The following is a 27075-nucleotide window of genomic DNA, read 5'->3' on the forward strand; positions in this document are numbered from 1 at the left end:
TGTTTTGTAGTTGAAGAAAATGGATAATGTATTTAATAAAATGAATTAATTAGTGAACAATGCACTTAATGCCCTAGAGGTGAAAGCTGAATAGTGGCCACAGGCAGGGAGGGACCAGAACCAGAGGCTGGGGGTTTTCAAGCCCCACGTGCACCCTTGTCACCCAGTCCCCTGACGGTCCAACACACCCTCACGGGGCCTGCGCTCCTTCCCCACCCCCCCCACCAGCGAAGCAGTAACTATGGGACAGGTTATACTCCTCAGGGGTGTCGGGGCCAGAGGAAAAGAATGAAGACCCGCTGGCCCCAGTGACCTTAGGGAGAGCTGGCCAAACCCACTCTGATCCCACACGTAGATCTGCTTCTGTCCCAACCCTAGGAGGCAGCCCTGGATGCCGGCTCTGCGTGACCCTGGGTGAAGGGACCACGACACTCTGGTTCCAGAGCCACCTGAGGGGTGAGAAGCTGCTGGTCTGGGTGCCTTAGCACCTGTGCGATCCCGTCACTCCGCAAACAAGCCTGGGTTCCCTGGGCCTAGAGCCAGACAAAGCCCTGGGACAGAGCGGTCTTGGGCTGAACAAAGGGCTTTCACGTCAAGGATCACAGACTAAAATCATGTGTGTGCATATGTATATGTGTGCGTGCAAGTGTGTGTGTGCATGTGTATTTGCATGCATGTGTTTGTGGGTGTGAGCTTGCGTGTGTGTGCATGCATGTGTATGTGTATGTGTGGGTGCATGCGCGTGTGTGTGTGTGTGTGTGTGTGTGTGTCGGAAGGGGTGGGAAGAAGAACCTCCACGACTCAGCCACCAGCTTCACGCAGCCTCTGGAGTGTTCCCGAGTCCCCGGGGCCTAGGGGAAGGGGCAGGATGGGAGCTAGAGTGAGGAAGATGCAGGGGGACCACGCTCTGGGTGGCTCTTACCTCCAGGGGCCGCAATGTCCTTGGCAGACATCCAGCTTAGGCACCCAGTAGGGAGGATGGCAGCCTGGTGGGAACAGGGAGGACGGGGAACGTCCCCCCACCCCCGTCTTCAAAGGCCTTGCCATCAGGCTTCACCCCCGCATCCCCCAAGCTTGTCATCTTTGATGTAAGTCCCAGACCCGCCACCTCGTGGCTACTCTGGGAATGACCGTGGCCTCCCTGGGGATCCCTGACCTGCTCGCCAGCCCCGGCTCCTGCAGTTGAGACCAACCAGACAACGAGCCTCGTTACGGGAAACATTATGTGAGGCGAAGCGATGCAGGATGGATTCCAGAAAGCGGCCCTGCTCACCTCCCCTGAGCGGAAGCAGGCTGCGGGGAGGGATCCCAGGCCTCTTGGTCTGCGTGCTGGATGTTTTTACCTCTCTCCAGGGTGGACAACCCACTGACAAAAAGTCCTGCACTCCCAGGGCCCAGGTAACCCCTCGCCTGGACCAGGGGTGAGTCCCAGGGAGCCCGGCCCTCCTCCAAGGGACAGAAAACTCAAATCCCAGCTTGGCCATGAGATAATACTGTCACCTCCTTCCGAGCTCTCACTGACAAACCACATGGCTCCTCTCTGCCCTGCTTATTTTAGTGAAAGGAGATGACTAATTGATGGATTATGATATTAAAATAGGACCTTGGTATCAAATGAGGACAGGGGCATAGGTTTAGACCTAGGTCAGAGCTGGAGGAAGCAAAGTGGAGCCTTAAAGGGAGAGGAGAGGTTTCTCAGCAGGAGGCTCCCGACTTGGGACAGAAGATCAAATATCACCAGCCTAGCCAAAAGCACCCAGAGTCCTAAAGCGCTAAAGTATCCAGAGATAGAAAGATAAAGACACATGCAGGAGATGGACGGGATGGGGATGAGAACGGGTCCACGTGTAGGGGTGGGCCAGTACAGCAGCCCCAAAGTGAATTTCGTGCAAGTCACTTACTTAAACTTCATGTTTGAAAAGAAGAGAACCATTCCTGCCTAGCGTTTTTCCCTTTAGGACACCAGAAGGATAATAAGATAAAGCTGACGAAAGTTGACGAATGTCCTTCAAGGACTTCAGAAGAAAACAGGCAGAAACAGCTGTCGCCATTGTTCATCAGCTCATGACACCTTGAGTAAGAAAGGCTCGTGCTGAGAACACAGTCCTGGGTCTTGATCAGCCCAAAGAAAAATTATGAAGTAGAAAAAACTTGGCATTGTTGCTCTTCTCTGAAAAGGCCCCATCTTCACCCCGCCATACTGACCCATTCTCCAGAATCATTTTTTGCCTTTCAGCTGTCCTCTGTTCTCCCCACCAATACTTCCAGCTCAATGCAGCTGCCTTCAACCAGATGTTTGCTAGAGGAAAGAATCTGATGAAATAATTCATGCTAAAGTGTGAATGACTTCCTATGAGGATTTATAAGGTAAGCTTTTTTACAGTTGTTTTTTATTAACCAAACTAAATTCATACTATTATACTTCAAGTAAACCTGATTAGGTGACAAATCATAGGAAGTGTAGGAGATATCTTTGAGACAGGAGGGCTTTCCTGGGCCTTTTAGAATTAACATCTCGTAGGATTTACAGTGCACACATGAGAGGCCCTCTCTGGATGGGCCCCTCAGCCCAAGCTCTAGCTTTCAAAAAGCAGCGCCAACCAAAGGGGAAAGGGGGGGAGGGATAAGTTGGGAAACTGAGATTGACATATACACGCTACTATATATAAAATAAATAACTAATAAGAACCTGCTGTATAGCACAGGGAACTCTATTCAATACTGTGTAATGACCTATATGGGAATAGAATCTAAAAAAGAGGGTATATATGTATATGTATAACTGATTCGCTTTGCTGTACACCTGAAACTAACACAACACTGTAAATCAACTAGACTCCAATAAAAATTAATTTTAAAAAAACAAAAAACACAAACAAAAAACAAACCCAAATAGCAGCGCCAAAGTCTTTTCAGGCTTCATAGTGGGCCAGTGAGAAAACTGGGCCTCAAAGGACCAGGGAAATGAACACACGTCTCAGCTGCTGAGAGCTTTTCCAGTACCAGCAGAACTGGGTACCAGTTTGGAAAATGTGACCACTGGGCTTCAGAGCATAAGTGAGCATCTCCCAGACAGGGGTACTACACTGGGAGTCAGGAGGCCAGGATTTCCACTACACAGTTATGTAGCCTTGAATGGTTCTGTGCCCTTTCTCTCCTCGGTCTCCTTCTGTGTGCTCGGGGAGGGGGGGGGGCGGGGGCGGGGGGCGGGGGGGTGATGTTGAAAGCGTGAGACTTTAGGGCTCCTCGCTCTGCCTGGAGACAATTACAGCCTCGACTGAGACAGAGTGAGCCGGGCGGTGGGTTGTGCTTTGCTGCCACCTCGTGGTGGAGGCAGGTAATAGTCTAATTTAAAGGCAGGAGGTGCATTCAAGGATTTTTTAACCACAGAAAAAGACTTGGGAAATTTTCTAGGGCAACCCCTTTATTTTATTGATCTAGTGGGTCTTACATGTGGATCCTGAGGTCCAAAAAATTGCTCCCCAGTGTGCACTAGTTTCCTATAGCATCTCTGTCCATAATATGGTTCATGCTTTTCCTCCATGAACTTCTTGTAACCGCGGTCATTAAACCACCACTTACGAAGCGACTTCCATGTACCCACCACTGTCACCTCCAATCCTCTCAAGAACCCTTCTGACCCAATTTTACAGGTGAGAAAAATAAAGACACAAAGATGTTAAGTGGCTTGCCACTCTGTTGAAGTAAACGTCAGGAGCCCAGATTCCAGCCTGGAAGCTCGGGGCTGCTTCTGCACCAACCATCATCCATCAGGGTGGTCAGAAAGCATCCCCACCCCTTGTCCCATGCAAGGAGACCTTGGCACCAGGGTCAGGAACAGATGGAGTGACGCAGAAAGCCTCTGATCTGAGCGGGTACCAGGCCCGGAACAAACTGCAAAGAGGGGGGTGGTCCTCAGGACCAGTGCAGGTCTGTGAGGACGTTGAGTGCAGCCTGGAGGGTAGTAGGTGTTTAGAAAATCACGTGCAATATATCCTGTCTGTTACTCGTGTTTGTATGTCATTGCCTTTTGCTTCATTTTTCTGATAATTCACTTCTGTTATATTTACAAAAGCTTTGGTCCACAACAGATTGGAAATTTATGAAAATGGGCCCTTCCTGGGTCTCTCCCATGGACCAGAGGAGGGGGCCGGCCCAGCCTCTGAGACAGCCTCGGTTACGGATGAAAACAACAACTAAAGCTATTCCCATGATCCCATAGCACTTTCTGGTTTTAAAAGCGCTTTCACATACGATTCCTTCTTCAGGCCCATGTGTGATGAAGGCAGAGCAGGAATTCTGTGCCCATGTTACAAATGAGGCAACTGAGGCTCAGCGAAAGTGAATGTGCAAAAGCGAGGAGCCAGGAAGCGGTGAGGCTGGGCTGGGAGCTGGGCCCTCGGGCCCCTGTTCCTACTCTCCCTGCTCCCTGTGGATCTGCCCCCCAGGAAGGAGCTGCTCCCTCCCCCTCTCGAGTCCTCAGAACCCCTGACCTCTTCCCCCAAACCCTCAGTGACATGCCGCAGCCTCCCACCTTCCACAGGGGATGGCCGAACGAGAAACACCCCCTCGGAGGACGTCTGCACCCATGGGCCCAAACAGTGTTTTCGGCTCCTTTTCCTTTGCGTGGAGGCCAAGAACACGGGTCGCGGGCGGCAGCCAGCACACCGCGCACTTCATAAATCACCCAGACTTTCCTGCTCGCAGACCTGGCCTCGACGATTTGCATGTTAGCTGACATCATAATGAAGCAGTTGTGAAAACAGCCCAGTCCCTTAGCCCACAAGCCTCAAGTTCACAACCTGTGCGGTTGGGGTGAGAGACACCTTGTTAACATGACAGATGTCCAGAGACTGTCCTCAGCAGGCCAGAGGCTGCAGGAATGCCCACGAGTCCCCAACGACACGTTCTCATCCTGCATTCAACGCCTCGCTCTCCACTGGGGATTTGGGACAATAATGCAATTATTGTGGTTACTAATATTTAAGACTCTCCGTACTACTTCCTTCGTGGGGGAAAAAAAAGTTCATTTGAAAGAGCCCCTCAATGCTTCCAGTCTCCTGAGTGGCATCCCTCTTTTTGCCAGAGCTTTCTCTGATGTCGGGAGAATTTCTTCTCCAAGTATGGAGAAGGAACAGTCAAAATAAGAGGCCCTTGGGGTAAAAAAGAACAATATGGAAGTTTCCTCTCCACGCTCCTATTTCTTGTCTGAGTTTCCCCCTCCTTTATACCTCCTTCTGCTAAGGCACCAAACAAGTTCTTCCAGTTTGGGGATGTTCCCTGGCCAATCTCTAGCTCCCCCATTAGAAAAGACAGTTCTAGAATCCTCAGAGGCTAAGACAGAGGGGAGCACCCAGGGAGAATGGATAACAGCTACTCTGTCCGTCTCGGAGGAGAGAGGGTTGGAGGGAAAGAGAGAGACCGTGTGCCCTGCACACACCCCAGTCCGCAGCCTTCCTGAGGGCCGCTGGTGATGCATCCAAGTTTCCAGCTCCCACAGCCTAGGATACTTGCCCCCAAGCCGAGGCCTGGGCATCATGAATGACCTTTACAGCCATAAGAGGGCCATCTTGCCTCCCCCCACCAATTTTGGCCTCTAGGACTCCCACCCCAGCCCTCACTGCTCATGTTGGGTATGGGGAATTAGAGAAAGCAAGAAGACGGGATGCATTTGAAAGAGAAGAATCCAGAAGTTGCATCCTTCAGGGTGACAAGAATAGTCTATGTATATTTAATACACAGATGTCCTAAGACTAGACTTGGGACGGAGCTAAGGGGGCCTGGGTGTGCTCAGGCCATTGCCACCACCAGGATGCACTAGGAGCCAGGCGGCCGCAGACCAGCAGCTGGGGGACCACAAGGAAGGGCTGGCCGAGGGTGACGGTTTGCAGCCTCCGCCCCAGAGACACGGAATGTTAGGAGCTGACCAAGACCTCACGGCTCACCCTGCAGATGAGGAAAACAAGGCTCAGTGTGGGGAAGGGATTGGTGGGCCCGCGGCTTGCTGACGGCAGTGTCTTCTCTTGAGATACAGAGTTATACACATAAATGCAAATCATATGCAGAAATGTGTGCATGTGTGTGTGTGTGCATGCATGTGTCTCCTCATCTTCGTACAGTGGCATGGAGCCCTTGCGAAAATTCTAGTGGAAATGCCCGTTGGCACTTTTAAGTATTTTCTGGAAATCCTTGCCTTGCTTCCTAGGGCACCACTGTGCTAAGTTCTTGTATTTTTGTCAGCTCTCACCAAGATCAAGGTCAACCCCAGCTCTCCCATCAGCTCTCCCCCCGCCTCCGGCGGCTGACCCAGCCACAGAGGACTCACCCCCGCCCCCGCCTGCACCCCGTCTGCAGCCCCAGTGCCGTCCTTGCGTAGCTCTTGTTTCTTTCTCTCTCTGCCTCCGCAGCCCACCTCACTGTCCCCTGCCCGCGGGAACCCGGCAGGTCGACATCCCCCTGCGGCTTGGGTGGCTTACCATGCCCGGGGGGCAGAGGCAGCCGGACACGCAGCCCATGCTCACGCACTCCAGGTCGTAGTTCTGGCAGGTTTTGGCGCACTCCAGCCCTTCAGCCCTCGGGTTGTCAGCAGGACACACCAGCTTGACCATGGGGGGCCGACAGGACAGGCTTCTTTTGCCTTGGAGTCAGGAAAACCAAAGAGACGATCATCGAAGGGGTGAATGGATCTGCCCTCTACTCTGTCCTTTGCCCCCTGCGTGCAGTCACTCAACCCCAGAGGCTCAGGCTGCCCACGCCCCGGGACAAGGCACTGCTGGACCTCCAGCTGGGTCCTGAATGGCAGCCTCATCTACTCATCTGAGCTCTGACCTCTGCCTACACTGAAGATGCCCCTGCCGAGCTCAGCATCCCTCTAATGGCCCGCGGTCCTCAGCCCCCTTGACCCTGCTGTTGCCTGCTGCACTGAATCAGGACGCACTGCAAAAACATCCAGAGCCAGGCTTTAAAGGACCTGGGTTTGGGTGCTTAAAAGGAACCTCTGCTCCAACACATTTAATTTTAAATTCCTAAAATTAGTTAATTTAATCACAACAACGTTAAAGGGGGCTTTGCTCACATGGCATCCTCTGCCCAGCCCCTGGCCATCCCAGCCGCTCTATTTAAACCTGTAACACTCCATCCCTGGACACTCCTACACTCCCTGCTTTGTCATTCTCCGCAGGATCACCGTCTGACATCACCATTTGATATACCACTTATTTTCCTTCTTTGTTGATTGCTCACCCCCACCCCACCTACACACTAGAACATAGGCTCCAGGAAGGCAGGGGGTTTTGTCTGCTTTGTTCACTGTTCTATTTCCTGGCAATTAGTAGGTATCACTTTTGTCTGCTTTGTTCACTGTTCTATTTCCTGGCAGTTAGTAGGTATCACTGTGTTGACTGAGTAAATGATGACAGCAGATAACTGACACAGCACCTGTGTTTCAAAAACCCTGGTGCATTGAATAGCATTTGTACCTTACATACATATGTAGCATTTAGTATCTCTTATGGACAAGAAAGTCAGAATTTCCAGCCTTGTTTTTATATGGAAACTTTTGTTAGGAAACTGAAACCCTAAGAGGTTAAATGGCTTTTCCAAATGGCACAGAATTCTAGGAGTTTCCTGACTTTGAAAAAAAAAAATACCTTCCTGTCACTAGGCTAGAAGACTCTGGGCAAGAGAAGCATCAGACCTAAGAGGCAGAATGCAACAGAGAGGGGTGGAGTGTCGGAAAAAAACGTTACAGTGAGAGAGAGCAGGAAGAAGAAAGAGGCAGAGGGATGAGTGACCTTGAGGTCTGCTATGGACTGAATGTTTGTATCCCCCCAAAATTCACATGTGGAAATCCTAACCCCCAAAGGTGATGCTTTTAAGAGGTGAGGTTTGGGGCAGGTGATTGGGTCATGAAGGTGGAGCCCTCAGGAATGGGATTAGCGTCCTTAGAGGACACCCCACGGAGTTCCCTTGCCCCTTCCACCAGGTGAGCACACAGCGAGGACCCGGAGGTGGGCCCTCACCCGGCCATGCGGGCATCCTGTTCTTGGACTCCCCACCAGGACCAGCCGGAAAACAAACGCAGGCACAGAGCTGCGTCACTGGGAGAGAGGGGGCCTTAGGAAAGTGAGAGGTAGGGAGAAGAGGTCAAGCTGGAGGTTGAAAATAGCCCATTTATCTGCCTAAAGGCATCTCGCTCCCTCCTACCAGGAGGGTCCTTTCTAAGCGAGGATGTTGGACTCTTCTGATCCATAAACGTGGAATATGGTCCCACCAGGTCTCCCTCCTGTGCCTTGTCCTTCAACAGCACAGCATCTATTAGGACCTTCAAACTGAGGGCACCGAGTCCAAACCCCTCTGTCTCAAATCCATCAGAGAAGCTTTCTAAAGAGGTGTTCCGGTCACCGTGTCCCTCGGTAAAATGAGGCCATGAAGGACCAATGTACCCACAGCTGCTCCCTGGGTTAAGGTCGCCGTGGGCAGAAGAGAGATCTCCCTGGTCCATCCTGCAGGCAATTCAGTCTTTCCCCATCACAAAATAAAACTCTTCCTGCCTCAACAATTGGGATGTGTACATGCAAAGGCACATCCAGGCCTGGAAGTCACACACACAAACGCGTACCTGAACGCAGCCAGCTCCCTCACCCACCCCACCTGAGCAGAGGGAGAGGAGAGCCCGTTGGGGGTGGTACTCACTGCGGTGGGACATGGGGCTGCTGAGGACCGAGTCGGGCAGCAGGCTCCCCGGGGCTCCACTCGTGGAGCAGTGCATGAAGCCATCCTCACAGTAGCTGCAGAGAGGAGGTCACAGCCTGACTTAGAGGGATTCCCCACCTCCCACAGCGTGCTCTGCCCCCTCTGGCCGGGCTCCCATCCCATAACCCGGCTGAAACGCAGCTGCTAAGGCCACCAGTGACCTCCACGCCACTGGACCCAGTGCAACTGTTTTCACTTCTTTTCTTACTTGATCTCCTTCCACATTAGTCATCCCTGTTGCCTGCTCCATCCTTCTACGAAAAGAAAACAAAACATCCCTCCTGGTTTTCCTCCCACCTTGCTGGTTGCTCCTCTCAGGCTCACTGTAGCTCCGCCCCCCTGCGGACTCATCCCAGCCCCCCTCTCCGAGTCCTCCTACTGTGTGTGCCATTTGCAAGTCCGGCCTCAACTACAGAGAGGACTCAGGTTCACGTCAGCAGCTCCGATCTCTCCCCGATCTCTCCGTTGAACTTAAGATCCACGTATTCAAATGCTTATGTGATAACCACCTGTGTGGCTCAGTGTGTCCAAAACTGAACTCACTATCCCCCCTCCAAAGCCAATTCTCCCCCCGGGGTTGGATTCTTCGAATGAAACCACCATTCATCTAGTTTCACAAACCAGAAACCCAGGGCTCAGCCCTGACACTGCCTTCTCCCCACCCCCTACACCCTATCCATCCCCAAGCCCTGGGCTTGGTGGCTTGAATATCGCTGGAAGCCACACCCACCTCCATCTCCACTGCTGAGCCCCACCCCCGTCACCTGGATGGTGCAAAAGCCCTCCCACTGATGTCCTGCATCTCTCCTCACCTCCCTCCAAAACACATACCTCATGGCAGCCCAAGTATCTTTGCAAAACCCAAATCTGATTATGTCACATTCCTGCTTGGAATCCTTCAATAGCTTCCCTTCAACAGGCCTTAGGATGAAGGTCAAACCCCTCCCATAGCCTCCCAGGCTCCACACGGTCTGAGCCCTGCTACCCGTCCCCTATCCATCCCCCTGGCCTTCTTTTCATCTTGAAGGTGCATTGCCCCACTCAAATGCAAATGCTCCTGCACACACTGTTTCCTCTGGCCCGACATCACTTACACACACACACACACACACACACGCACACGCACACAAAACCGCCTTTGTCCCCCCCTCACTTCAAGCTTTCATAGACCACATACTTTGCTTCCTACCACACTTGTAATTTGACATGCATTTGAGTTATTACTTGGTTAACATCTCTCTCTGCCACTGGACTATAAGATCCAAGAGGGTAGGGACTTCCCTGGCGGTCCAGGGGTTAAGACACCGAGCTTCCACTGCAGGGGGAGCAGGTTCGATCTCTGGTCAGGGAACTAAGATCCCGCATGCCTAGGGGCGTGGCCAAAAAATAGAAAGAAAAAAAAGATCCAAGAGGGTAGAAGCCATGGAAGGTTGTCCCTCACTCCTCGCCACCGTAAACAAGGCTGTGATTGACATCTTCATACATGTACCCTACATGAAGAACTCTAATATATATGCCCAGGTGGGACTGCCAGGTGTGGATGTCCAATTCGCATAGACTGTGCCCCTGGCTCTCTCAGGTACAACTGGACTTGGGTTTGAAGGCAGCAAAGCACCTTCAGGATTCAAAGGAGGCCAGGGCATTGGAGAGGGGACAGGTAGCAGGGGTCAGATCCCATGGGGCCTGGGAGGCCGCGGGAGGGATCTGACCTTCACCCTAAGGCCTGTTGAGGGGAAGGTTTGGAAGGATTCCAAGCAGGAATGTGACATAATCAGATTGAGATTTTGAAACAATACTGGGAGTATCTGAACAAGTCTGTGTCCACCAGGAGCAGGTCAGGGGCCCCATGTCCCATGGCCCTGCCAACACTTGGCATTATCCAGATTGCAAATTTTCCCGGTCTAACAGATATGCAGTAACGGTTATTGCTTCATTTTGCGTTTCGCTGATTATAACGATTTTGAACATTTTTAACATGACTGCTGTTCAATCAACATTTGTTGAATGAACAAGGGAATCAGCCCTTCCCTCCCTGGGCACATGCAGATTCTGTGCTTCTGGTTGTTAACTAACACCTGGCTTAAAAAGATCCTCCCCCAAATGCCATGTTCTATCTATCGTTTGGACATGACCAAAAAGCTTAATTTTACTTCAAAAAAAAAAAAATAGAAAACCTTGCAGGTAGGTTAAAAGTCAACTCCTGGCTCACAGCTGGCCTACCTGGAGTGAGCACACACTGTGATGGCTGTTTGGATACCACACGAATGGTCTGGAGAAACCTCCAGGCCACGTGTGCTTGCACCTTCCTACCACCTCTCCACGGGCGTCACTAGCACCTGCCCCAGCTGTGCTGATTCTGCAGTGTGTTGTCAGAAGAATAAAAATAAAAATAGAACCCTGGTGATCCAGTGGTTAAGAATCCGCCTTCCAATGCAGGGGACGCAGGTTCAATCCCTGGTCGGGGAACTAGGATCCCACGTGCTGCGGGGCAACTAAGCCCGCTCGCCGCAACTACTGAGCCCATGCGCACTGGAGACCACGTGCCACAACTAGAGAGAAGCCCATGTGCCACAACCAAGACTTAACACAGCCAAATAAATTAATTAATTAAAAAGAATAAAAATAAATAGCCACAGACAAGCCCTGAGTTCCCTCTGGCTCACATTCTCCCTGAAATCCAATTTTCTAAATGAAGTGAAAAAACAGATGATCTACAGCTTTCAGCCCTGGTGCCTGAAGGGGAGACTGGGAAGAGGAGGTGGTCACGGAGAGGCCACTGATGCCCAAACCCTGAGAAGAGCCTGAAGCCAGGGCTACCCCCTGGCCCCCTGCCCACCCAGGAGCTGCTGTCCCCCCCAACCTTCCTTGTGCTTCCGATATGGTAAAATTGGTTATTTTTACCAATACCAGCCACATTGCTGTCCTCCGAGTCACCCCAGCCCCCTACCCTCTGGCTTCTTTCCTCACCACACTATGAAACAAGGGGGCCACTGTGACCTTCTGATCGCCAAATTCAACAGCCTCTTCTCCATGTAACATGAAGAGTTCAAGGGTCCCTGGGTTCCAGCCACTTGCTGGGTGATTTGGGAAAGTGATAATCTCTCTAAGCCTCCAATTCCTTACTAAAAAAGCAAGTCCTGCTTGCCTAACAGTGTTGTTTCAAGGTCCCAGAGAGAAACACCTTGAATATTATAGCTCGACAACTATGGTAAAACAACCACTGGGCTAAGGCCAAATGCCCAAGCCAACAGAAGATGGTACTACTCCCCTGTTCCCTTCATGTCCGTGATATGGGCCTCTCCTGGTTCTGCCCTTTCCGCTGGCCTTTTTTCTTCGGCCTCTCTCATGGGATCCCCTTTCTCCTCCCCTGGTCCTCTGAACGTTCTCACATCTTTGGTCCTCCCCTCTTAGAAGCCTAGCTACTCTCACAGCTGTAACAGGTACCTCCAGCCCCAATCTCTTACTCAAGCTCCAAACCCATAATTCCAGCCATCGGTTCCATTCATTCACCAAGATGCCCTCTTGGTCACTCAAAGTCATCGAGGCCAAAACCGAACTCATTATCTTCCCTCCACCTACAAAAGAGTCCTCTTGCAGTTCTTGGTCTCACTGTTCTCCCAAGCATTCAAGTTCAGAACCCTGGGACCACCTTCAATACACCTCTCCCTCCTCCCAAACATCCCACTGGTCTGTTCACCTTCCCAGCATCTCTAGCTCCTGACTCCCTCCATCTTTGCTGCTATTACTTGGCCCAGGGCCTTACCTTCCGACTAGACTATATCAACATCTTCCCACAACTGACCTCATAACTCATGCAGCTTCCAGAACCTACTCCCTAAAACTACACTTTGACCCTATTTGCTCTCTGCTCAAACCCTCTGAGGTCCCATGGCTTACTGCTCAAGCATCAGTCCTCACCTTATCTTCCAAAGACCGACCCCTGATGCTGGTCCCAACTTCCCCCCGGTCTTATCTTTCCCTCATGCACACATATGTTCCCCCAGAGGACTTACCTTGGTGATTGATGAGCATGCCTTGTGCATTTTAGTCCCTGGACCTCAGCTCCACCCCCAAAACCCTCCACCCCACTTCTGCCAGTAGAATCCTCCTCAAACTCAAAAGTTACCTCCTGCATTGAGTCTTCCCCAATTCCTCCCAAACGGAAGAGATCCTTCCCTTTTCTGAATGAGCAGGGGTTTTTATGGCTCTGATATGGCGAGTCTACCAAATATAGTTATTTCATCTCAGTAAACATGAATGGTACCTACTTTGTATCAGAACGGTTAGCTACTAGGGATCAGGGCCTAAGATACAGTCTCTACTCTTCAGGAGGTCACAGTCTAGAGGGGAGATTTCACACATTTTTGCAGAAATCCAGGCCCAATGACCATAACCGTTTTAATACAAGTGTAAACAACCCACTTTGGATATAGGAGATTGGGAAGGATGGCAAATTAATCTCACCGGAGTGATGAGAAAAAGCTTCATACCACATGCAACGTGCAGACCCTGATTGGATCTTGACTTGGACAAACCAATTGTAAAAAGACATTTTGAGACAATCAGGAAAAAGTGAACATGGATTGAATATTAGATGTTATTAAGGAATGATTGTTAATGTTTAGGTTAATAATGGTATTATGGTTAGATTTATTTTTTTTAAGTGTTTCTCTGTTGGAAATACATACTGAAGTATTTTCAGATGAAATGAAATAATATCTGAGGTTTTCTTTAAATTATTCCAGCCAAAAAGGGGAGGAAGGGATAGATCAAATCAGAATGGCAAAGTGGTGATAATTATGGAGGCTGGGGCTGGATGCATTAGGGCTCCTTATACTATCCTCTCCAGTTTGATGTCTGAAATTTTCCATAATCAGGACATTTCAACTGGTTTCCCTCGTAGATTTTCAGCTTCTCTGGGGTCCACCCTGTGTCTGGTTCATCTTTAGGTTACAATCTCTAGCCCAGCACTGGGACAGAACTGGTGCCAATGAGGTGTTTATAAATGTTCTGTTACAAATTTCTTCTGCGACCGTGACAGCCCTGCTGAAACTGACCAGGAAGCGTGCATGACCTGGAGCTGTTTTTCGGAAAAAGCATGAAGCAAGTCGGGACAGCGATACACCCTTGAGGCAATGTTGCTATGGTATGCCTTCTCCTGGCTCAAGTGCTTCAGCCTGAGAACACTGACAGGCGGCTGAAGGGGAGGGGGGCAAGGAGAACTGCCATCTTTTGTTCTAGAAAAGGGAAGCTGAGACCTAGTGCAGAGAAATGGGGCTCCACACGTGACAGCTGGCTTACTGTTCATGACTTACTTCTGCCACCAGCCTGAAGCTCCAGTGCCCTGCACAGCAAGGCAGTCAGAAGACCTGGGTGAAATCTCAGCTTTGCTCCCGACTTGCTGTGCAACGCTGGACAGGCACTGCCTGTCCTGGGCGTCAGTTTACCCATCCATGAAATGAAGGACACGGAGGAACGTTTCCCAGCCCTGCCATTCCCGAGGTCCCCAGCCCCACTGCTCGACTTACCACATGGTGTGATGGTCCGAGAAGATGTCTTCGGGCTGGAAGATCTCACCGTCGTAGTAACAGGGGCACTGGGCCTTGGGCACACAGGCCCCGGTCTCATCCAGGTAGAGCCCCACGGGGCAGAAGCAGCCCTCAAGGCAGACGTCGGTGCATTCCTCGTCCGGGTAAGAGAGGGATCGGCAGGTGAGGTTGCAGGGGGTCCCACACTGCAGGTACATCTGGCCTCCTGGGCAGCTCAGCGCTGGGGAGAGAGGGCGGGGCAAGGACAGCCTCAGTGGAGGCATTAAGATGACCAGGACTGTGGTTCTAGGACCGGGGGTGCCACCCCTTGCCGCTGGGACCCCCAGTCATATCTGTACGGTCACCGCCTTCTCTTCCCACTGTGAGCCAAAGTGTGTTTTTATTTTCACGAATGTCTGTTCTAATTACGGATGTACACGTTTTCTCCTCTGCTTAACCAGGGGGACCTTGCTTTGGTCATCTCTGAATTCTCAAAGCCTGGGACATAGTAGGGATCCTGGTGGATTTTAGGGCTGTAAACATTAAAAAGGACTGGCGGGGATGGGCAAGGGCATTTCTTCCCTGATGATAATAACAACAGCTCCCTTAGCTGAGCACCTACTGAACGCCCTGCCTGCTCTTCACCGTGGGCTTTACGCCTTGGCTGCCTCTCAATGCCTCAGATCTCACAGCCCCGCCCCCCCCAGAGGTAAGCAACCTGAAACTTAACTTAGTGACTCATCAGGGTCACGCCTCCCAGGGAGAGGCCGAGGCAGGATTTGAACCCAGCTCTCTGCGACCCCAAAGCTCATGCTCCTAACCGTTATGCTCTAGAAAGGAAACGGTCCCCTAGGAACCAGGCTTTGGGGACGTGCCAGTCACAAAGAGCAGGGACACCCTTGGACCTGCCCCAGCAAAGCAGGCAGCGTCCACCTACCCACAGCCCTCACCCCACCCCCCGGCCCCCCCCACAGAAACGGCACAACAGACACAGGCTTACAGGAAGCACGGCAACGCGGCAGAGCAGCTAAGGGAGGGAGTGGGCGCCAGATCCCAAACTCCTGGGTTCAAGTCCCAGCGCCCCCTCGAGTTAGCAGTGTCCTCTCTGGAATATAAAACTAACGTCCACCTGGGTCGCTGTGAAGGTTAAGTGAGTTGAGAGCCGTGCCTGGCAGGTGGTGAATGTTTGCCGCTTTATTGCCCTTGTGATTAACAGGGGAAACGCAGCCCCAGCTCCACAGGCTTCAGACAAAGGTCCTCTCCTAAGAGGACCCAGCACTGGAGGGTCCTGGCCAGCACTCAGCCCACTCTGCACTCACGGAGCTCTCGCCTGATGATGGAATTCTTTACTGGGGGGATGGCGGGGGAGGCCCTTGGATCTTTCAAAACGCTTTCTCGTTGCTGATCAGCTGTCGTCCAAGAAATGAGAATCTCACTCTGGGGACACTCCTCCCGGGACCATTAGAACCCTTCCCTTCCCTGTTAAAAGCCATTTCTACGGCAGAAACCCGCTGGCTGTGTCCCACAGAAGCTGTAAAGGGAAAGCCTGGCCATGAACCTCAGAAATGCCCAAGCCCTGCAACTTCCCTGCCTACAACTGCTCCGGGGGTGGTGTTTGAGGGGAGGGGCTTTAACCATATTAGACACAGGCTTTTCTCTGAACCAGCAGAGAGGCTGGGTCATTGGATGAATATTTAGAGCAAAGGCAGATTAAGATGGGACGCGCTGGGCCATAAAGATGGGAATCCCATTCAATCCATTGCGCCTACGACTAAAAGGGCAATTTCACCCATCCAGGAGGAGCAGGAGCCCAGAGGGCTTTTCTCTCTGGGGAGCTGGCTCGGAGCTGTGTTCAATTTCTCCTTCTTCCCCAGAGGTGATGTGCATCAGTTTAACAGATGTTGGCTGTGTGTCCACGGCGTGGCAGGGCTCTGCTAGGCTGGGGGATGCAGAGACGGTAAGACTCGGTCCCTGCCTGCCAGGGGCCCGTGGTCTTGTCTTTCCAAAGGAAACATAACCAGTTTACAAGGAAAAACATGTGTTCTGCTTCTCCGGAGTCTCCTCACAGCACCCTGCAAAGCAGCTACGCAATCAGGCCTTGCTCAGGGCGTGTCCCCCAGTGGGTGTGGCCTCTTCTTGGGGATGGAGTTAGTGGTTTAGGGAGCCTGTTCATTTCTCAGGAAGGGAAAATGAGGTGCAGGATTAAGGCAGGAACCCAGGCATCCTGCCTACCTTCCTCGGGCCTCAGAGGGACAACCCGTGACCACCTGGCTGGTTTTCACTGGTTCAACTATAGAGACAGACTTCTCTTGTCCTTAAAAGTCTCCAGGGACAGGTCCTTCCCACCACCCACACTTCCTGCCTCAGGAGCCAGGAAACTCTAAACAAAGCTCAGCGCCCGCTGCTGCGGGGTCAGCTCACCCCCTCTTGTTCTGTTCTGGGTGGAGGTTAAGAACTGCTGCTCCTAAAGTTTAAAGAATATTTCGGTAAGCCCTCAGCATGCTGGGAGACTGTCCTAAATTAGGAAATCCCTCGGACGCTGTAGCACAGGGATAATGCATAATTGCTAACATTGGGGGACAACCAAAGCATAGTCACAGACAGACGCCACTTACTCCAAATTACGCCCCCAGTTTCTGAACAGCAAATGCTAATAAGGGTTTTTGGAGGGTGAAGTAAAGTGCTCGAAGCAAGTTACCCAGAGAGGTCCCAGACTCAGTTCTCCCAGCTGCTGGCCCGTGACCCCGTGCCACCCCAGGGCTAGAGGCACAGGGGCACAACCTCACACATCTAAACACTTGTTCCGTTTCGTCCTTACTTTGTCTCTGCTTCTTGTTTTTATAAGGTGGCTTAGACTCGAATCATAAGTTGGCTCATTTGACCCCAAAGAGTGACACTTCTGGAGCCCCTAAGCCTAAACTTCTCCTCAAATACATGATATTAAGTCCTTTTACCGTTTCTTGTAGTTCCTATTTTCCTGCTCTGTCAGAACCACTGACATTTTAGTCTCCAAATGTATCTACTTCACCCTACAAATCAGAGCATCCACTAGACCTTATCCTGCTTGAATGCCTTCACTTCTACGCATCCCAACTATTATTCCACCAACAGAAACACCATTTTTGTCAAGAAAGTGCTTTTTAAAAGCCTGCTCAAGCGCACCGCCTCCAGAAAGCCTTCCTTGGTTGCCCCTGCCTTAATCTACTAATTCTCTTGCTCAGTGTGACAGGCACCTAGTAGGGAGGCAGCTTCCACCTGTGCCTCAAAAAGGAAGGTCGAGGCCCTGAAGCACTGCTACAGCCTCGCCACGCAGGGCACTCGGCAAATGTTCCCAGAGCGACAGTAACAACCAACCAGGGACCAGAGTGCGGGGCAGATACCAACTCGGGTGCCAGGCATCTAACAGTGCAGGGTGGGACTCTCACGTCGTCTGGGGACAAGGATGTTATTCTATTTTATACGACTTCACACAGTGCTGGAGATGTGGGCGGGGACTGCCCTGATGGTTTGCCTGAAGTTATAAGCAGAGGATTGGTACCTGCATCTCCCATCACTTCATCAGATCCTCCAGGGATGCAGAGACCCACTGACTCCTCAAGCTGGCCCTACATGCATCCCACACTAGGTGGCAGCGACCACAGGAAATCTCTGCCAGGCAGGGACGGCAAGGTTCTAGGCCCCCAGGTAGGGGGTCAACTTGCCCTCCAGGCACAGGTCCGTCCCCACCGCGCTGTCCTTCAGGGAGGTGAGAATCGAGAGGAGATGGGAAGGGATGCCCTGGGCCCGTCCAGACAGCGCTCTGAATGGGACCAGCGCGGAGGCCGCAGGGCATCCGAGTGGATCCCGCTAGGTGGCGTGGCAGTGGAGGGGCGGCGGGCCGGGAGGGCACCCACCGCAGAAGCTGGGCTCCCGCCACCCGATGCGCACGCCTCTCCGGGCACAGGCCGCTGCGTAGTTGGCCACCGCGTCGCACACGCAGTCTCTGCCGTTGGAGCAGGAGCACACGTCGTAGCGGCAGTTCTGCAGGTAGGGCAGCGGGCCCACGGCGCCGTGGCAGGCCTTGAACTTCGGCGACGTCAGGATGGCGCAGGACTCGTCCGCGAATCTGGCTGTGGGGAGAGGAGCGGCGTGGCCCGGGGCCCCGCACGGTCTGAGGCGACCGCAGGCGATGCGCGCGCGGACCCCAGGGTCACCGGCTCCGGCTCGAAATCCCCGTCCCCGCCCCTCCCTCGCTGCGGCAGCGGTAAAAACAAATTCTCTCAGGTCTGGGAATCATGGCGATTTTTCTTCCGCAGCCAGTATACTTTCCTGATGGCTTAAATATATAATCAACCACATTTCCTAGGGAGAAGCGGTTGCCTGATGAGTAAGAGGGTAAGAGGGGGCAGTCGATGTAGGCCTGAGGACGCTACCGCAGACGAATCTGCCCGTGGCCAGCCCCGTGCATCTATCTTACGATAATTTAATTGCTGCTCCGAGAGACCGAGAACGTCCAGGGGAAGAGCTACGCGCTACTTTTTTCTTTCCCAGGGTGCGGCCCACGGAGGGTGCTCAATAAAGAGACTTCGAAGAATAAATGATCCAGATGAAGATCATCAAATGCTGATGGTGAAAACAAAGACCCACCTCCCCCAACGGTGGGCGCACCATCCACGGAATGCTCTGGAACCCGGGGGAATCTCAGGGTTCTGGGGGCGCGCCTGCCCCTCCCCCCGCGGTGGGCGCACCATCCACGGAATGCTCTGGAACCCGGGGGAATCTCAGGGTTCTGGGGGCGCGCCTGCCCCTCCCCCCGCAGTGGGCGCATCGTCCGTGGAATGCTCTGGAACCCGAGGGAGCTCGGGGCTCCGGGGGCCCCCAGTCCAGGGCTCACATACTCAGGCGCGGGTTGAGGCCGCAGGGGTCGCTGGGCTGCTTCCGCAGGTCCTCGCAGTCCGCACGCAGCTTCCAGGAGTTTCCGAAGTGCTCCACCAGGGGCTCCACCAGGCCCGCGGGCGTCAGGAAGTCGTCCCCCTGGTTGCCGTTGTAATTCCCACACAGGCCACACGTCCTCCCCGAGTAGACCGGGGACAGCTGCGGGGGACACACCACCGTGGAGCAGCCACCAAAGCAGCCGCAGCTTCCTTGCTCTCATGAGCTGGTTTTCATCAAAAGCGATCCCCAGGTGAAAAATAGATATGAATTTAATAAACCACAGCTAAGCCCTAGGCTGCAAAAGAAAATAAAACAGGAACTGCAGTATCTTCACCAGCAGCTCCGTGCCCCCTCTTAAATCCTTAGAGTCAGAGACCTGTCCTGCAGGAAAGGGTTTAGAGACTATCCTGTCACTTAAAGACGGGGACACAAGAGAGGGACAGCGACTTGCCTGAGGTCACAGAGCTATGACCGGTGGATGGGTGGACTCCATCACCCTGCCTGTCAGAGGAGATGCCGAGGGGCATGGAGTGCAAAGCCAGCGCCCCTTTCTTGCACACTTATCTCTGCCACACACATGGGCGAAGCAGGCTGAACTGTTATGGTGCAAGTCTTCTGAGAACATTGGGTGACCAAGAAAAACACCTTCCTAACTTCTTTTTGTTTTTTTAAATAAATTTATTTATTTTATTTATTTATTTTTTGGCTGCATGGGGTCTTCGTTGCTGCGCACGGGCTTTCTCTAGTTGTGGAGAGCAGGGGTTACTCTTCATTGCGGCGCACGGGCTTCTCATTACGGTGGCTTCTCTTGTTGCGGAGCGTGGGCTCTAGGCTCGTGGGCTTCAGTAGTTGTGGCATGAGGGCTCAATTGTTGTGGCTCACGGGCTCTAGAGCTCAGGCTCAGTAGTTGTGGCTCATGGGCTCTAGAGCACAGGCTCAGTAGTTGTGGCGCACGGGCTTAATCGCTCCACGGCATGTGGGATCTTCCCGGACCAGGGCTCGAACCCGTGTCCCCTGCATTGGCAGGCGGATTCTTAAACACTGAGCCACCGTCCCCCTTCCTAACTTCTTGATTTTGACTTGGCCACTGAGCATCACTGAGGAAAAAGGGCCCCGAGCCAAGAGGACCCCGGGGGTTGTGATCATGATCGAAGGAGGTGGGGGGTCAGCGAGGACCCCAGGGCAGCCTGCGAGGGTGATCAGGAGGGGATGCAGGCCACCGGCACATGGCTTGTTCTCCATGCTTCTGAGTCTGGGATGCACATTCAGGAACGTTTTGGGGAGTCGAGCCTGTCTCTCACACGGTACAGCCGGGGGCATCTGCTGGTCTCTATTGAGGAGGGTCCTGGTTCAAACTGGAGCAAAGGCTGGGACCCCAGGGCCCTGACTCTTGCTCTGCAATTTACCAGAGTTAAACTGTGGCTGCGGAACCTCCCTGTGTTCTGACACCTGCTCAGGCCGGGCTCCGTAAGGTCATCTCCTGGAGCCCCTTCCAGCTCGGACTTAACAAGATGCAGGACGAACAATCTAGTGAGGGTTCCGAACCCATATAAAATGTACCCAAGTAAATATCATTAATAAGAAAGAGGATGGAGTAACGTTTCCTCGTTTGCTTGACAAATAGCAAGTGTTGGCACATCAGGCACCAGCCCCTCCCTGACCTCGCAATGAAAACGTCAATCCTCCCACCTAGCACTTCCTGCCCCTCCTCTGCTTTCTCTCTCTCGCCAGGATTTATCACCTTCTAACACGTGACACAGTTTCCTTGTTGGTTCTGCTTACTGTCGGCCTCCCCCCATTAGAATTTAAACTAAACAAAGCCAGGATTCTGCTCTGCTTTGTTTCACTGTTGTACCTCGGCCACCAGTTCGGTGAGTGGATGGTTGAACAGTGTCCGGACAGATTCGTGAGTGAGCGAGGCTCTCCTCCGGACGCCGACACCCAAGGCCAGCCCCGGCGAAGCAGTGACGCTGGGGATGCGTCTGTCCCCTCACCCCCGTCTCAGTGTCCGCTCTCTTCCCTCCTAGTTCTCAGGCCCTGAGTGCCTCATGCTTCCCAAGTCACCTCTGGCACACCCACCAGGTCTGCCGTCTCCACCCTCCTCCACTCTCTAAGGCTGTCTCCTTCCGTCCGTCCCTGGGGCTTGTCTCAGAGGCTGGCTCAGCAAGGGTTAGGAGAGTGCGCGTGTGCGTGGAAGCCAGGCCAGGCTGCCCTCCTCCCCGCCCCCAGTGCCTCAACTGTCTAAGATCAGGGACTTGGAGAACGCACTTGCTATTTGCTATCTGAAATAGCAGTGTCACTTCTGACAGAATGAAAAGTGTCAGAGAGTCCTTTCTACTCCACTTGGCCTAATGCCGAGCTGGGCCTGCATCACGCTGGCAGGGCCCCGCTGCCTGGACCTCGGGATCCGTACCTCACCCGGGGAGCCCCCGGCAGCTCCTCATCCCACCTCATCTGGCTGCTGCCTCGGGGGCTGCCCGTCCTGCCGCTCCCTGCTGTCCCACCTCCAGCAGGTGTCTTCACCTCGGCGGTCCCCACCAACCCCGGGGTCAGCATGGGGACACGTTCCCTCCACCCCATCCACAAACGCCCCCTTTCCTCCTCCAGCCGAAACACATAGGACATTCCCCAGGCCCCAGGGTCATCTGCCCCGTCCTGAGTCTTGACCAGGGAAGGCCTCTTCTCTTTAGCCAAACTGACCAAACGCAGCCCCAGAGCTAACCCTGCATCTCATTCCCACAGAAACAAGTCCCCCTTCTCTCCTCAGAGGAGACAAATAAACCTGAGGCAGGGAAGTCAGCCACCCAAGACAAGACCAAGATATTACGCGCCTGCTGAAGGTGGGGAGGGGCACCGGACAGATCAAGAGCGCCCTCTCAGTGTGGTGGGAGATGCCTGAGAAAGTGGGACGGCTAACAGGGGCACCTCCCTTGAAGACCAGGGTGCAGGAGACCCAAGTTCTGCTCTCACTCCGTAACCAAATGACTGTAAGTCACTTTCCTGCTCCAGAAAAGATAGGATCTTTAGGGCTTCCCTGGTGGCGCAGTGGTTGAGAATCTGCCTGCCAATGCAGGGGACACGGGTTCGAGCCCTGGTCTGGGAGGATCCCACATGCCGCGGAGCAACTAGGCCCGTGAGCCACTATTGCTGAGCCTGCGTGTCTGGAGCCTGTGCTCCTCAACAAGAGAGGCCGCGACAGTGAGAGGCCCGCACACCGCGATGAAGAGTGGCCCCCGCTTGCCGCAACTAGAGAAAGCCCTCACATAGAAACAAAGACCCAACACAGCCATAAATAAATAAATAAATAAATAAATTTATAAAAAAAAAAAAAAGATAGGATCTTTATTTCCAACTGTACTCGAGGGGTTGATAAGATCTCCAAAAACCTTCATGTTCTATAGTGTGTGGTCACAGTTTTATTTTTTATAAAAGGAAAAAAAGGCGTTCATTTGGAACTTTCTCAGGGTCTTCAAAGACAAGAGAAAGAACATGACATCACGAGGATGGAGGACACCAGGATGTCATCGAGGACACCCCAGGCGCCCATCACGGGATCATACCGAGGGCCTATGGAACACGGGACCCCCGGAAGCAGGAGGGGACTCTCCAGGGATCCTAATGTGCTCAGGGCGGGGGTTCTCAAAGTGTGGACGTGGGACCCACGGCAGGGGGTGATCCCCGAGACCCTTTCAAAGGGTCCACGAGGCCAAAACTATTTTCATAATCATACAAAAACGTTATTTGGCTTTTTCCCTCTCGTTCTGTACAAGTACGCAGTGGAGTTTTCCAGAGTCTGCATGACACGTAATATTGCAGAAGACTGAACCCAGACGCAGATGAGACTCCAGCTGTCTTCCATTAAGCCAGCCATTAAAGAAATTTGCAGAAACATAAAACAATGGTATTCTCACTACCTAATTTTGTTTTGGAAAACAGATTTTTTAATGTTTATGTCAATGTGTAGTCGCTTTACTCTTGTTATTTTTTAATGAATTAATAAATGTCTCTGATTTAATTTCTAATCTGGTAAATATCAATAGCTATAACCTCCATAAAAGATCTCGGGGTTCTCCATAATTTTGAAGAGTGCAAAGGCATCTGAAGACCTAAAAGTGAGAAGCGCTGGTCTACTGGGGGCGACATTGCCCGGGGAGCTGATCGGGTACGCAGTCCTGGGCGCGTCTCCTGGCCCCCATGAGCCTTGCTTGCTTCGTTCATGAAATGGCAGTGACAATGCCTTCTAGGGGAATTTCCAGAGGGAAAAAATGTATCTGGAAGCCCTGTGAAATATATGGCTCCCTCTCCAAGCATGACTCTAGGGCCACAGAAAGCAGAGGAAGTGGCCCCTAGGCTGCAGAGGCCCCGGGACCAGGGGAGGGATTTGGTAGTTCCCAGGACAACCTTTCACAGGCAGTGGGTACACGACACAGGGTCTTGGCTGTGAGCCCCACAGTGGGCCCCCCGCCCCGCGGAACACCCCCTGATTCCAGGCCTTGTTGCAGCCAGGAGCCTGGGCAGCAAATCAACTGCTTCCCCAGCCCCGCATGAGCCCACCCAGTCTGGAGGCCCCTTGGGGTACCAGAGCCCAGCACCCGGGAACTCCCGGGGTGAACAAGGGGCATCCAGACAGCAAACGCCAGCCTCTCATACACAGAGAGGCCTGTTCCTCACTCTGGGGGCGCAGGGCCGGGGGAGAAAGGAATTCCCCTCCCACCCTTGAGCTCTCCCCCCAGAGCACAACGGGGACTTTGTAAGGTCCGGCTGCAGGGTGGCCATGCTCAGGAGGGCACCTACCTTCACCAGCAGCCTCCCGCGGCCGTCCCAGTCTATCTGCAGGTCCTCCCCGTAGCTGAGGTGCACGGAGGCCATCACGGTGTGCTGGATGCGGAGGTCACCTGGAACCCAGCAAGGACGGGATTTAGGCTAAGATGGGGAGAGGGCAGGAGAGCGGCAGGCAGATGGATCGTAGGGAAAGATGGGGTATCTCACAAAGGACTGTAGCAATGAAAGCAGTGAGTTAGGGGGCAGCTGGGGATGTCCATTAGGCTTAAGGTGGGGGGGGTGTCTCAGAGGCAAGGTGATCAGGGTGGGTGTAGTGCAAATCGGGCTCCCCCAGGAAGGCGCCTCCATATCTATCCCTGCCGTAGCCTGCCATTCCCTGCACTGCCACAAGGGGGCTGCAGAAGCTCCTGCATTCTTAGCTGAGGCAGGTGCCCTGAGCCTGGTTCCGTTTCCCATTGAACCCCTAACCCCTGAGCATTTCCTGGGCCCCTCTGCTGTTGCACATGATTCCAGGCTAAGTTACACAGTCCTCACGGCTGAGTGGTGCTGTGTGCACAGCTGAAACGGCAGTTTTCTCTGGGGAAGAGGTAGGAGGCATACCTCTTTCCCAGAGAGACACACATAGCATTAACAAACATAGGCACCCTCAAGTTCACTATGTGCAAAGCCGGGATAATGGGCCATGGGCTGGCCAGTGGTCTTGAAGAAGAAGAAGAAGAGGGGAGGGGTCTGGGAGCCCCTTTGAGGGTGAAGGTTGGAAACAGGCTGTGCAAAATGGCGCGTAACAACCTGGCAAAGTCACTGAACAGGTAGGTTTTCCCACAGGTCACGGGGTCATCTGGCTTTGCCCCATGACATCTTGGGGTCTGACCCATCACCAGCCACCCCGCCCCCAGCCAGCTTCCTCTGCTCCTCCTCCTCCTCCTCCAGGAAGCCTTCCTTTCTTGCAGGAGGCAGGCCGGGACACCAAGCCTGCCCTCCAAAGTTAGCTCTCCTGCACATTTGCGCAGAAGAGGTGGCAGCGAGCACTGCTGAGGGCCGGGGGCGCTGAGGGTGAGCTGGGCGGGGGGCCTGTGGGGGAGGAGGGCACCCACCTTGCAGGAGGGGGATCTGGACGTCCTGACCATCCATGGCAACGCCTCCGCCGTGCTTCAGCTTCACGACGTTGCTGTGCTGGCTGGGCAGGCGGACGGTGACCGAGCGGGTGCAGACCGCGTCGGGGTCGTCGGCACACTGCCGGGAGGGGCACGCCGAGGGACGTCACCAAACCCCCGCCAGCCCCGCAGCCCAGCCCCCGACCCATCCACTCGGGGAAAGACCTCCACCCACGCAGCCTTTCTCACACGGAACCACTCCCTGGTCCCAGAACCATCTCTGGGAAGGGCCCTGGGGTTATGCCACAGAGAGGCCCAAAGCCCAGGCCTCCCTCCGCCCAGCGCCATCCTGCTCTGGCCCTTTATCAGGATTCTAGGCCTTGCTTGTCCTTGTTCCTTGGGCCTGTTGTTCCAGAGGAGCTCTGGGTCCTCAGGGGAGCCCCGTGCGCCCTGTCTGTCCTCCCCTTTGCTCAGTTGCCCAGAGGAAGGACGTGCACACGGGGCCATCTTGCCCCCCTCACCCCCGCGGTTGCCCTGGGGCTGCCTGGCGAGGCTCACCTGGACAGTCTCTATGATGATGGAGAAGGAGTGGTCCTGGCAGTCCCGGGCCAGCAGGTACTGGCAGACCCCACTGAAGGTGAAGTGCCTGTTGTCAAAGCTCTTGAAGTGGGATTGTCCTGTGATGAGACATTCCCCTGGGGGGACACAGGGAAGGGGAGAGTGTGTGTCCCAGAAGGTCCCCTGGGGGAACACAGGGAAGGGGAGAGTGTGTGTCCCAGCGCATCCCCTGGGGGGACACAGGGGAGGGGAAAGTGTGTCCCAGCGGGTCCCCTGGGAGGACACGGGAGAGGAGAGTGTGTGTGTGTGTGTGTGTGTGTCCCAGCGGGTCCCCTGGGAGGACACAGGGGAGGGGAGAGTGGGTGCCCCAGCGGGTCCCCTGGGGGACACAGGGGAGGGGAGAGTGGGTGTCCCAGCGGGTCCCCTGGGAAGAGTAGCCCCTGCTCACCGCAACTAGAGAAAACCCCGCGTGCAGCAATAAAGACCCAATGCAGCCAAAATAAATAAATTAATTAAAAAAAAAAAAAAACAGAGTTGGGAGGGCTTCCAGGTTGGTGAACATATTTACATGTAGGACACCCCAACTCCACAGGGACAGAAGCTCCTGTGCTCAGCACCCTTCCAGAGCTCACCCTGTGTACATCTTCATCTGGCTGGTCATTTGTCTCCTCTATAATATTTTTTGTAATAAACCAGTAATAGTAAGTAAAGTGTTTGCCTGAGTTCTGTGAGCCATTCTAGCAATTATCATAGCTGGCATCAGAAGCAGGAGCACTTGGACGGAGCCCTTCACCTGCGGGGTCTGTGCTAATTCTGGGTAGTCAGGGTCAGAACTGAACTGAATTGTAGGACACCCGGGTGGTGTCCAGAAAGTCGGAGGATTGGTTGTTGTCAGGGGGAAACACACACACATGTGGTGTCAGAAGTGTGAATAGAAGCAGATCGTGCCTCCCCATTGCATTGCCCCACAAGAAGGGCACGAGTGAGGGGTCACTGTTTGTGGAAGTCCGAGCAGAACAGGCAATGAGTTAGGGGCCAGGGTCATCCCGACTGATTGTAGCCGCGCTGGAATTCCAAATCCACGGGTGTCACAATAAAGTCTTTTTAAAATGGCTATTTTTCAGAAGCCACCATCATTCAACAAACAATGACATGGCCCTTTGTATCACATGTCTTGACCCCATTGCAGTGCGATGGGTGGGAATTCCTCCCCCAACCTCTCTTTGTTTTCTCAACAGCACTCTTATCTGAGTAAGAAATTAAACTTGCATTATCTCTGACAATGCTCAGGAAAAGAGGGGTCAACGAGAAAATATGCAAACATTTGAAAGCAAAACTTCTGGGTCAGAATCTAATCCTCTGATCTGATTTCCTGCTCTGACCTCCCCCGACTGGCGTTCGGAGTTTCTCGGGAATCAGAAATCTAAATACTGTATTATATTTAG

The 27075-nt window shown here is 53.2% G+C and overlaps 1 protein-coding gene across 1 annotated transcript in view; it reads right to left on the reverse strand.

Moving 5' to 3' along the window:
* The window catches only part of VWF (von Willebrand factor), a 198747-nt gene that overhangs the window by 61599 nt on the left and 110073 nt on the right, over window positions 1-27075 (reverse strand). Inside the window, exons 20-27 of the mRNA XM_068561367.1 lie at window positions 25631-25767; window positions 25073-25211; window positions 23991-24091; window positions 19160-19355; window positions 18176-18391; window positions 14283-14523; window positions 8695-8789; window positions 6477-6637 (exon numbers count right to left, since the gene is read on the reverse strand). Of these exons, the coding sequence (XP_068417468.1) occupies window positions 6477-6637; window positions 8695-8789; window positions 14283-14523; window positions 18176-18391; window positions 19160-19355; window positions 23991-24091; window positions 25073-25211; window positions 25631-25767 (1286 nt within the window). The remainder of the gene's footprint in view (window positions 1-6476; window positions 6638-8694; window positions 8790-14282; window positions 14524-18175; window positions 18392-19159; window positions 19356-23990; window positions 24092-25072; window positions 25212-25630; window positions 25768-27075) is intronic.

The sequence above is a fragment of the Eschrichtius robustus genome, chromosome 13 (genome assembly GCF_028021215.1).
Source record: "Eschrichtius robustus isolate mEscRob2 chromosome 13, mEscRob2.pri, whole genome shotgun sequence".
Classification (NCBI taxonomy): Eukaryota; Metazoa; Chordata; class Mammalia; order Artiodactyla; family Eschrichtiidae; genus Eschrichtius; species Eschrichtius robustus.